The 12,746-nt window shown below is 35.3% G+C and overlaps 3 protein-coding genes across 3 annotated transcripts; all 3 read left to right on the top strand.

Annotated features, from left to right (window-relative positions):
• The first annotated feature begins 1,640 nt into the window (after positions 1 to 1,640).
• LOC113760301 lies at positions 1,641 to 2,234 on the top strand. The gene has a single exon (XM_027302856.1). It carries the CDS (start codon positions 1,641 to 1,643, stop codon positions 2,232 to 2,234), a length of 594 nt encoding a protein of 197 aa, XP_027158657.1.
• Positions 2,235 to 2,672: 438 nt separating this feature from the next.
• LOC113760300 (dirigent protein 22-like) lies at positions 2,673 to 3,263 on the top strand. Its single transcript, XM_027302855.1, has one exon. The coding sequence runs from the start codon at positions 2,673 to 2,675 to the stop codon at positions 3,261 to 3,263; it is 591 nt and encodes a 196-aa protein (XP_027158656.1).
• Positions 3,264 to 7,634: 4,371 nt separating this feature from the next.
• Positions 7,635 to 8,201, top strand: LOC113760509 (disease resistance response protein 206-like). The gene has a single exon (XM_027303116.1). It carries the CDS (start codon positions 7,635 to 7,637, stop codon positions 8,199 to 8,201), a length of 567 nt encoding a protein of 188 aa, XP_027158917.1.
• Positions 8,202 to 12,746: the final 4,545 nt, after the last annotated feature.

The following is a 12,746-nucleotide window of genomic DNA, read 5'->3' as shown; positions in this document are numbered from 1 at the left end:
ACAATGACACTATATATATATATATATATATTAATATTATCACAATTAGATACATGATATACTTTCACTATATTATAGCTGAATAGAATTGCTCTTCCTTCCTCGTAGTAGCCGCCAGGTTGACCACCAAGGTGACAGAAAAAGAGAGGGATAGAGAGAAGGAGATAAACAGTTAAATAGGATTGTGACAGATAAATTGACGATGACAAAAAAAAAAACAGAAAAAAAGGATTGCCGACGGAAAAGGCAAAAAAGTGTGAGAAAGAAATAGACGAATAGGATTGCACAGATCATGGATAGAAGATAAACAAGATAGGGAGTGATTCTTCAGATTACGTTGCCGGTAGTGGTAGGCGCTAGGCAGTGGAGAATGGTGCAAACAGGGGCGGAGGGAAGGGGGACGGTTGTTAAAAAAAAAATTTCTAAGTAAAAAAATTTTTATTATTATGTTTTGCCTCCCCAAAAATTGATCAAAAAATTCACTTTGCCCCCCAAGGGCCCAAACAATAATGTTTGAAAGTTATTTGGACTTGGTCCAAATAACAGAGAATTGCCACTATTTTCTTAACGGAGAATAACAGACTTGGTCCAAATAACTTACCTACTATTTTCTGAACTTCACAATTGCCCTTTTTCACCAATTCACCTCTTATTTCCTTCTTACAGAAAAGCCTCAACTCTCAAGTCCCAACTTCAATTCCTCTTCGATCTCCAATTTTTTTTTTTTTCATTTCAAAATACAAGCTAATACTCTATGGCAGAGAATTGTAACTCCTCAGTTCTCACCCGAATTTTTCTGCAAAAGTTGAAACGCGTGGCTTTGAAACTGGATGTACCAAAAGCTCTGAAATTTCAAGCTATTATCATTTACTAGGTTAGTTTGACATTGCATTTATTTAGTGAAATGTGGCTGTAAAAAGTTCGCCTGCCAGTTGTTTTTGATGAATTGCTCGAGAGGGACTTGTATTGTTTTTCGTACTTGGCCTTTTAAATTCAGGTGATAAGCATTTATTTTAGTTGATTCTGAGACTGGTTTCCTTTTCCAATTTTTATACTAATTTTATTTTGAGGATCCTGTTGGCTTCCTTGGGTGATGGCCGAGCTTTTCAGTCAGGCTGAATGGCCAAAATTTGTAAGGGAATTAGGGAAACCAGTCTTTTGCATTGGTCGAATTCCCATTTCTATAGGCCATAACCAGCATTTCTCAATCAATTTTATTTCAATTACAGGTTGTTGTTTTGTTGCAAATATAGTGGTAATGGCCAACAGGACAATTGATTCATTTTTCAAGAAAAGACATCTAGAACCAAGTGGAAGTGGTGAAACTTCTTATCCTCTTCATGATTCTTCTCCTAAGCATCAAACAAAGAAATTTTGTAGAGCTGAATCAATAGAGTTTGATATTTCATCCATAAAATGTGATCCTGGAAAGCGAAAATCCATTTGGAAATATCTAGAGTATCAAAGGGATGAGGTACGGAGATAATGGATCGACTTCAAAATTACAGAGATAATGGATGGAATGAATTGTTCACCAATGTAAAGACATTTTGTGATGCACGAAATATAGAGATGCCTGATATGAATGTCATTTATAAAGCAGGTCGAGGAAGAATTCGAAACAAAATGATTCAATTACCATGGAGCATCACTACAGGATTGATGTGTTTTTGGCAACGGTTGATTCTCAAATACTTGAAATGAAGAATAGGTTTAAGGAAGATGTAATAGAATTGCTTATTCTTAGTTCAGCATTGCAACCCAAAGATAATTTTCAGGCTTTCAATATTGAACAAATTTGTCAACTTGCAAGCAAGTTTTATTTAGCTGACTTCACATATCAAGAGAAGTTACACTTAAGAACTCAATTAGAGCTTTTCCAGATTGAGTTTTCCTGTAATTCTCGGCTTCAAAATTTGTCATCACTTCAGAAGTTGTGCCAAGTGTTAGCAAAGACAAGAAAGTCAATGTGGTATACTCTTATTGATAGATTGATTCGTCTTATTTTGACTCTCCCTGTTTCAACAGCTACAACAGTGCGTGCATTTTCTGCTATGAAAATCATCAAGACTTGTTTACGTTCTAGGATGGAGGAAGACTTTCTTGCTAACTCTATGATAATGTATATTGAGAAAGAAATTGCTAGAACTTTTGATATAAATTCAATCATTGATGACTTTGATAAAATTAAAAGTCGTTGTGCACAATTTCATATATCCCACACAATCAAATAGATTTGTAAATATGATGATATTTTTGTATATGTGAAGCGTATAAGTAATTTTCATTCTATATAAGGTTGTTTCTAATCTTGTGGTATATATGTTCACATTATTTTTTTGTAAATATATTTTACTTTCATTGCTATAGACTCGCCCCCAAGTTAATTCTAGCTCCGCCACTGGGTGCAAACGCATTTTGCCAGCTACCGCTCAGAGAAATTATTCATGAATCTTCATCCAAACTTTGGGCACCAGATGACAGGATCCCTTGTGTATTCTCTACATGTAATATGTGCCCCTCCTTGTTGAGTTGGTAATTTGGAACAACTATATATAGAGAAACCTCTTTCCCTAATTCACACCCCCCAGAGGAACAAATACTATCACCTCTTTGCATGTAGAGGGAGATCAAAGTAATAAAGAAAAGCAGCGGGTTACTAGACAGAAGAAATGGCAAAGCCAATTGCTCATGCTGTCATGCATTGCTTCCTCCTCCTCCTCCTGACAGGCGTAGCCGTGGCAACGACTCATGGCATTGCAGAAGGCCCTGAAGCAGTTGATGAGTGGTTCAGTAAGCTGGGCCAGGCAAAAGAGAAGGTGACAAAGCTCCATTTCTATATCCATGACTCGGTTAGTGGGAAAAACCCAACGGCGGTCACCGTGGCCCGCGCCAACACGACTTCGACATCCCCCACACTGTTCGGACTAGTTAACGTAGCTGATGATCCCCTGACAGTTGGTCCTGAGCCGAATTCGACGATAGTTGGTCGAGCCCAAGGCATTTATGCCTGCGCTGACCTGAGTGAAATAGGACTAATCCTGTACATGAATTTCTGCTTCACAGCGGGAGAGTACAAAGGAAGCACTCTGAACATGCTCGGAAGAGATGTTGAATTGTATAACGTCGACGAATTCTCCATCGTTGGCGGCACCGGGGTTTTCCGATTGGCGCGCGGACTTGTTACCACCAAGACTTATTTTTATAATGAGACCACCATGGATATCATTACAGAGTACAACGTTGTAGTTCTTCACTATTGATCGTCTAAAACAATGGAGACAGTGAGACATCGTGTACTACTCTCCAGATTGAAATGCCGTTGATTTCTCTTTGAATCAAGAACAATGTAATAAGAAAAAGAAAGTGAATGAATTTATCACTCGCAGTTTCTGTTAAGTTTTATTTTTTCAGTTTCTGCTAAGTTGCTCAAGCCAATTTTGCTTTTTACTTTTTTTTTTCCCTTATAGTTTATCTTTCTGCTAAGGACAAATAAACATTTCCTAAGAGCATGCTCATGCACTGCGATTATGAAGTATGCTAGGAATCAAGTGAAACTCCTCACTTTCTCTTCCCTCATGAAAATGAGTTTTTGACGAACTCCATCTTAACTTATAAACAAATTGGATTGATGCCTAACTAAAACCTCTCTTAGATTAGGGTGTGGCCCCTAAAACTCTCTTGGTTTGGTACATACGGCATTTGGGTTGATGTTCTTAACACACTTAAATTCATTTAAATCCACCATATTTATAACTATCAAGAGAAGAGATTTCTTTGTAAAATTTTCAATGTGAGATACAAAAACACATTCAACAAATATCCACCTTAGCGTGTATCTAACATTGATAAATAGTAGACAAATAGCAAACAAGCTCCACCTTCTTTATAAAAATTTCAACGGATCTCAACGAATTATCAAAGTTTCAACAGATCCCAACGAGATCCCAACGAGCCACCAACGAACCAAGATGCAAAAGGTTTAATAGGTCCCAACGAGTCAAAACTCACAAAAGATTCAATAGATCCCAACAGGCTAAAAAATATGAACATAGTAATCTTATTCCACCTTTTTCTTAAAACCCTCAACGAGTTCCAACAAGCCAAATAATTCTTCTTCAAAAATCCAACTGAACTCCAATGGAAAATTTTTTTTCACTCTCTGTAGCACTAAATCAATATCCCATAATTGATATCGATAGTCTATTATTATCATCAAGAACTCAAAATCTGAAATTCTGATATCAATTTGTTAGGTCTAGTTCCAAAAAATTGACCAACAAGAAAATATGGTTCTTAACAACCCAATAAAAATAATAACAAATCAAATAAAATAAATAAAAGGATGAAGAATTTTCATGATTCAGACAAATTGACCTATGTTCACGGGTGAAGGAGTAGCAAATTTATTATAACAAAAAGAGAGTATAAAAGAAAGAGTACAAAAAATCTAGGAAATAATTCCTAGACCAAAAAGCACCTAAAACAGAAAACACAAAATAGATTAAATAGCACAAAATGCTTAATAACCAAAAAGTCCATAACTTACTTTTTTGGTTCGATGTTTATCAAAACCTCTCTTAAATTGAGGCATAAACCTTCTAAAACTCTCTTGGACCAATACATACGGTATTTGGACTAGTGCATTTAGTATATTTAAATTCATTTAAGTCCACCATATCTATAACCACTAAGAGAAGAGATTTTTTTATAAAATTTTTGATGTTGGATATAAAGACAAAATCAACGGTATGCAGCAGAAAAGGAATCTATAAAATAAGATGGCCGCGGTGACTTTCTAAGGCAATGTAATTGGCTGGTAGTGGTAGGTAGAGGAGAACGAGAGTAGGAGCCTTGGCCGATTACGGCTTAAAAAAAATCCATGGAATCTTCACCTAAAAATTGGGTAGTAAATGACAGGACGGATTGTACAGTCTGCATGTAATTTAATCTTTCCTTGTTTGCTAGCTATTTAGGCCAACCGTACAGAGCAATTTTTTCTCGCTAATTAGTCGTCCCCTAATCCAATGTCACACTGTATTTTGATATATTAATATTTTAGGGGAAGTTTTTGATATTTTGAAAACTTTGGCAGATGATAGTGGGAATGTCAGAAACCTCCCTTGGTTTTCTAAATTATCCCAAATCGAAATGCAGAGTTCACCAACGCAATGGGGAATGGGGACGCGGATAGCTATCAATAAACAACCATTCTTAAGATTCGGCCACCAACACTGTCAATGTCAGGTCAAGAGATTATCCCTTGTTTTTACAAAACGATAATAGACAAGACGTATACTTTTTTCCTTACATTGTTTGCCTTATTTTAAGAGATGAATGACAAGGGATCGAAAACAAATTAGTCAAGCAGCTTTCGTTTTTTTTTGCATTATCGTTCTTTTTTTTTTTTAATCAAACTGGCTAGCACACACTCTACGAGCATCAGAAAGTGTGGAAAAAGTACAGGAAAGCAAAGAGGGTAACAGTTTTCTAGCATGAATCTTGGGATATACATATTTCTCCATGAAATTAAGCCAGGCAAGGGAAGATGATAAAGGGTTTTAAAAATTTAAACCATGCAAATCAAAAAGATAATCTAGCTCCCACTCCCACTTCTTAAATGCTAAAGCAGATATTCGCAGTTCTTCCCTTAAAGTTAAAACCAAAAGAAAACAAAAAATGCAAAGTCTGACATTGACAAAATATTAGGAGAAAAAGAGCCACCAAAAATTTGAAGACTTCAGCCCCTTTCGCCATGACCGCCAGATTCAGTAAGAATAGCTTTGTATGACGATCTTGTGGATTTCACATTTTCACCCATCTGATTCTGGGATGTTATCCATCCAACTAGAAGTGAAAAACAAAATGTAGTACATCTGTAATCCTAATAATGATCTCGTCCGTAACGACGCGGGGACAGATTTCTAGTGCAAGTTTATCTGTAAGGCTTGGCAAATTCATTAAAACGGAATTGGTTCGTAGAAACTTAAAACTAAAGTATTGCCACTATCCTTCTTTCCATGCATCTACCTAAACATGTTAGATGCAGACAAGCAAAGCAAAATCAGAACAAAATAGACAGGGCTAAATGCATTATTTTTTGTCCTTTTTTTTTTCTCTCTCTTTTTTGTTTTATTCTTTTGGAATATAGCTAAATGCATACCCTTCTTTCCATGCATCTTCCTAAACATGTTACATGTAGACAAGCAAAGCGAAATCAGAACAAAATAGCCAGGACTAAATACATTATTTTTTTTCTCTCTTTTTTGTTTTATTCTTTTGTAACATACCTAAATGCATATATGCAAGGATCTGCGACTTGCGTTCTCCACATGCATATGCACATGCACGTTTACCTCTAGACTCCAGAAGTTTTTATTTTTAATTTCAGCTAGCATTATTGTTGAGTCTCTGCAATTCGATCCATAATCTGTTGTTCTATCTCCGTACTATTTTGCAAAAAAAAAAAAAATTAATTTTTATTTGCTGGTAGTGGTAGGTTGAGGAAAATGATAGCAATATGGACGATTGGCGCTTTTGAAAAAGACAGGCTATTCACACTTAAACCCATTAAACTTTGGAGATAGTCACATTTTATTACCCTTAACTATAAAAATATACAATTTACCCTAGTTAAAGTAGAAATGGGAAAAAAAAAAAGTGAGTGTAATGGCATTATTGCTCTAAATATTTAAGAGACCATATAAAACTTGCTATTATTTTCCTTTTATTGCTAAAAGACATGCATCTTGTCAACGGTATCTACTATACAAAAAATATCAAATTGATAAAAGTTGAAAAAAGTTTACATTTAGTTTATTATCCTTAAAATTTTTCCTATTGTAATAATCTTCACTTTTATATATACTATGTTCAATTTATTGGACTTTGAAACCGACAATAAGGATAAATAGCACAGTAATACCAATAAATAGAGTTAGAAAGTTTTTGAAAAAAATAAAATACTACTAAACTTGTTATTCTTGAAAAATAAATTTTATTATATTAGTTTATTTAAACTATTAAAATAGTAGTCTTTTTATTTTTGGTTTGTCAAATATTAAATTCTTAACTAAAATTGTTAAAAAGTGCAATATGCCTTACTTTTTAAATTTAGAGGAAAAAAAGAGGTTAAATTAAAAGTTTCTCTATTTTGGGCAAGAGAAAGGCAATAATAGTTGCTACAAATCATTTCAGCAACAAAATGGCAATCTTGTCATAATGCTCACTTTTTTTCATAGCGTTCAGATTATGAAGGTTTACTAGTTCTGGGGGAGGTGAAGTGTATTTGTTAAAGTTGAGGTAGCAAAGTGTGACTACTTCCAGAATTCAGGAAGCAAAGTGTTATTAACTCAATTTATCTTTTGATATTTTTGAAATTTCAAAGTGTAATATTCTATAAAATTTTCAAATATGTAGTATCTAGTATTTGTTTTTCAGATTTGCTTGTATCTGTATGCATAATTTATGTAATTTCTGCCATTTGTGCAAATTTAATGAAATGTTGTTTATTGCCTTTAAAAAAAGAGTTTTAGTAATCAAAGTAACACTTGCACTATAAAAAGGAGAGGAAATGGTGATAGATCTTCATCAGTCAGTCGTTCGTCAGAAGCTCAAGCAAAAGGTGAACAGCAATGGCGGTAAGACCCCTCATCCTGGCTCTCTTTCTTTGCCTCCTTTTATCTATTTTCACCACCAGTCACGGCTACAAAACTCATCGTCGTGGACGGCCCTGCAAAGAGCTCTCATTTTACTTCCACGATATCCTATACAAGGGCCATAATAAGGACAATGCAACTTCAGCCATAGTAGGGGCGCCCGACTGGGGTAACAGAACAGAATTTGCAAGACCTTTCGACTTTGGAGACCTGGTGGTTTTCGACGACCCCATCACTTTAGACAACAATCTGCATTCGACTCCAGTGGGAAGAGCACAGGGCATGTACGTATACGATCAGCTAAATGCATTTTCTGCTTGGCTTTCCTTCTCCTTCGTCTTCAATTCCACACAACACAAGGGTTCGCTTAACTTTGCTGGTCCTGATCCTATTCTAAACCAGACTAGGATTGTTTCGATAACAAGCGGAACTGGTGACTTCTTCATGGCTAGAGGCATTGCCATTTTGACGACTGATGCATACGAGGGAAATTATTACTTCCGGCTACGAGTGGATATTAAGTTGCATGAATGCTGGGAGTGATTTAACTAGTACAATTACGTGCTTTCAGCTTTTTCCTTTTCTTTCAAGCCTGTGTGACTGTGTTTCCTTTGTACCCCAATTCAAGAAGTCTTAGATCTTAAAGAGCAAGTATTACAATGTATCGGTAAAAGTTTGCACTGTAATTGTTTTCTTGATGTTGTGCTCAATGATATATGAGTTGCTTGTTTGTGCCCTTTTTCTTTTTATATATTTGCCATGCTAAGTATTTATAGTAATTATTTTAGTATATTTTACTTATTTGAAAGCCATAGTTAAATAATATTGATGGCGGAAATTATTTTAACTAACCTTCATGTCCTATTCTCCTACAATGATCTTTTGATAAATATCATATCATATATCAAATTCTATATCAACACAAAGGAATAAAGGATACAATAACCCATTATTAAGTTTAGTAAAGAATACAATTTAGTCAATTACGATTGTTAAAAGCATCAAGCTCTACCGTATACACTATGGCTTCTTTCAATCTCAAATGTCTACAATTCTTGGTTAAAATTCAATAAACTTCCTCTGGTTTGAATGAAGTATGAAGGTATGGCTGAAGGGAATGCCATTATATGCAGTAATGCTTAAACATATAGCAACTCGGAATTATGGCCCAACCAATGAGCATGGAAAGGCCAGCATAGTCAATCTTGCACGCGAGAAAAGAATTGGGTACAGCAGAAGAAGGACTAAATGCTTTAATGGTTCAATTTCACTGATATTGGACCTTAAGATGAGAAAAAAGCCTTGATGAAAGGTCGAGTCGGTGGAGTCTGAAGAAAAGGATAGTAAAACATTCAAGCTAAAGTGGACTAGTTTAGTATAGTGATCGATATACGTATTACACAAAGGTACTGTTTTCCAAGCAGCAAACACTAGTCATTCGGCTGTTAAAAGTTAAAAACACCCCAAAGAGGCAATGACCCTGGCCTGGTCTCCATATTACAGCCGATTAATGCATACACCATGCCGTGATCACCATCTCATAGTTGCGCATCAGTATGAATACTAGTATAAATTTTTACCTCCAAGTTTGAACCACTAGTCGTGAGGGCTAGTGACTAGGGAATTGAACTCCCACCTAGTAGATTAGATCAGGGTTCGAATGCTGAGTAGCAGGTCTGGGGTAGGGAGGGTATAGGGGAGAGGAGGGAGGTTCAAAGAAAAAGAAAATTGCCTTCAAGTTTGGTTTGAGCTGTTATTTATGAACTTTCTTAATTTTGTGACTGTTTGATAAAATATTTCCGCTGGCCATTGCTTGATAATCATCCATAATCACACTGTTTTCTTTTTTGCTTTCATTGAGGAAATATTGCTTGCGGCATAATCTCTACTTCGGCGAGCTGCTTGTGGTGCAGTCTCCACATAAAATAAAACGAGATGGCAGTAGTGATTCTCCAAGGCAGTATTTTACAATTGAGGAGAATAAAAGCAATAGCCTTGGACGATTACGTTGACAAATAGAATGGAATCTTCGCTTTTAAAATGAGTACCAGACGGCCAAGATTGGCGCTGGGTGTTGTCCGACCTTCAGCTCCGTCCGCGACCCTTCTTCGCACTATTCCTTTGCTCCAAAACGCATTCGCCACATGTTCCACATCATACCTAAATATGTAGGCAAGCAAAGCAAAACCAGAACAAAATTGCCAGGACCAAATACATTTTTTTTCTTTTATTTTCTCAATTTTTGTTTTATTATTGTGGAATATATGTAAATTCATACTCCATTTGTCCCAATTTGTTTGTCATGTTTCAAAAATCTATCTTTTTAACAATGATCATTTGATTGTGATATTTGTACTTATCTTTGCAATCTTATTCCAACAAATTCAAACCTTCAATGATAACATGCATTAGAAAGAAAGGGACTGTATTGGAAGAAGAAACTAAAAAGTATTTTGATTTTTTCAATATGACAAAAATTTTGGGATATTTTAAAATAAAAAGTATGATACTTTCAATAAAATAAGACGGAAGGAATATATGCAAGAATTTGCGATGCGTTCTCCATATGAATGCACATGTTTACCTCTGGGCTCCAGGTGTTTTTAAGATATAAATTCTTTATAACAACAAAGAATCTGTCATTAGTACTAAATAAGTTATATTGTTAAACTATATATATGGTACCTTTATTCTAGCCAATTATTTGTTATTTAATTATAGTAGAATTTCTTTAATAAAAGAAAATTTTATTGATATAGCAATAAGCACATACACAAAGAATTCATTGAGTTACCACTCCCTGTAGTGCAACCATAACAAACTATACAATCAGTAAACTAGAATTCTCTATATAAACAAAATCAGAAGAAGATACAAAAATAGAGAAAAATGCACTGGTCAAAACTTCAGGCTAAGCTGAGTTCCCAGTTCTCCTTGTTTTTCCTTACACCTCTCTAGTTCATGGCCACAGTTTGGATCTGTGAGACAATCTTTTTCACAATTCTGATGCATACTATTGAATATCTTTTGGTATCTAGCCCACCAAATATAGTATACCGTAGTGGCCAATGATAATCTCATTAGCTTCTAGTGGAGTGCAAACAATGCCAATGCATCTCACTAACCTATGGAGAGGAACCTCTGTAAACAACAATTAAGCTCTGAATCAGCTTCCATATTTGGAAAGTAACTGGATAGGAAAAGAAAAGATGATCACATGTTTCTTTGTCATTGCAGCAATATGCACAAGACTCATCATTTACCACTCCCCATTTCTTCAGTCTGCTTCTAGTGTTGAGTTTGCCACTGTAAAGTAACCAAAGAATAAAGGCAAATCAAGGGATAAAAGGTTTCTTCCACACCACATTGGACCACTCAACTTTAGCTCAATGTTGTTGAACTGCTTTCATGGTCTTTGTAAACAAACCATTTTTTTGCATATTTCCATACAACCTGATCAGCTTCCATTATATTTTTTCAGAAGGTACCTTTTGCAATAAAGTAAGTGTTTGTCTGTCAAACCTTCCACTGGTTGGCCAATACCTCTGCCCATTCCTGATAATAGTAGCTATTTGAGCCATACTATGGCTCTTAAAGTTAGAAATAATAGATTGAGGAAAATGATCTAGCAAAGCTCCCAGGGGGTGCCAAGATACTGGATCCATCACCTACTTTTTACACAAAACAATTTTTCATCCAACTTCTTAGTTGCAAAATTTTCCCTCAGCTCCATGAAGCATTTGTAGAAATCTTAGCAGGCCAAAAAGGAGCGCCCATCAACAAATACTCAATAATCCAACGGATCCATAAAGTGTCTTTTTTGGTGCGTATGTTCTACAGCTGTTTCATGATAAGGGAATTATTCCGGATTTCTAGTTCTACAAAAACCTACATAATTTTTATTGGCTGGTAGTGGCAGGTTGAGCAAAATGATAGCAATAAGGACAATTGGCGCTTAAAAAAATGCGGGTTATTCACACTTAGTCCCTAAAGTTTTAGGGGTAGACATACTTTATTATCTTCAAGTATAAAAATATGTACTTTACCCTAGTTAGAGTTAGAAATGTTATAAAATAAAAAAGTGAGGGTAGTGACATTATGCCTTAAATATTTATGACTTATGAGACCATATATAACTTACTGTTATTTTTCTTTTATTGCTAAAAGACATGTATTCATCTTCTCAATAGTATCTACTATAAAAACATATTAAATTGATCTTCAGCCCCTTTTCTCAATGATCGCCAGACTCAGTAAGGTCAGCTTTATAAGAAGATTCAGTGGATTTCACATTTTCACCCATCTAGGATGTTATCCATCCAACTACAAGTGAAAAGGAAAACATGATGGATGATCTCGGTAAGGTCACGGGGACAGATTTCTAGTGCATATCTTCAAGGCTCGGCACGTCCATTACAGTGGAATTAGTCCGCAGAAACTTAAACTAAAATATTCCCACTTGCCTTTTCTCTCCATGCATCTACCTAATAATCAGCAGGTAGTAGCTCTAAACATCTACGCCAGCAAAGCAAAGTCAGAACACAATAGCCAGGACTGACTCTAATTTTGTTCTTTTATTTTCTCTTTTTTTTTGTTTTTATTATTTTGGAACATACCTAAATGAATATGAGGGGGAGCGTTGAGATTTTGGATCACTTCACTCATAATTAATTTTGAGATGAAAGCCAAAATTTGTTATCAAATCTCTTAGCAAAATCCAACGCTAATTGATTTCTCAAACTAACATAATGGTATATCTGCAAAAATATTAGCAAATAGCAAGACCAAAAGAAGGACAATCTAACGGGAAATGAAAAACACTAAGAGAGAATAAGGTTTCAAGGAAAAACCAAAAAAACTGTAGACTAAAAGGCCTATTCTTGTTTTAAGACAAAGAGTTAAAATTTTTTTGTTTGCGACTTTGTAGGATAGAGGAAGAAAGCAAAAGATAAAAACTTGGAAATAGGAAGATAAAAGAATTGATTAACTCGCGGAAGAATCAGGACGGCGATGACAGTAAAAGAGAACGTCTGCAGAGTTGTTCAAAAAGGGGAATAGAAGAATGGAATTATACATCCATGCCCGTAA

The sequence above is a fragment of the Coffea eugenioides genome, chromosome 2, assembly GCF_003713205.1.
Source record: "Coffea eugenioides isolate CCC68of chromosome 2, Ceug_1.0, whole genome shotgun sequence".
Taxonomy (NCBI): Eukaryota; Viridiplantae; Streptophyta; class Magnoliopsida; order Gentianales; family Rubiaceae; genus Coffea; species Coffea eugenioides.
This window is presented reverse-complemented; position numbering and strand designations above follow the sequence as displayed.

Bases quoted from the DNA above. Each gene is read 5' to 3' on its own strand.
- LOC113760300 (XM_027302855.1), top strand. From the start codon at position 2,673: ATGGCAAAGCCAATTGCTCATGCTGTCATGCATTGCTTCCTCCTCCTC.
- LOC113760509 (XM_027303116.1), top strand. From the start codon at position 7,635: ATGGCGGTAAGACCCCTCATCCTGGCTCTCTTTCTTTGCCTCCTTTTA.
- LOC113760301 (XM_027302856.1), top strand. From the start codon at position 1,641: ATGGAGCATCACTACAGGATTGATGTGTTTTTGGCAACGGTTGATTCT.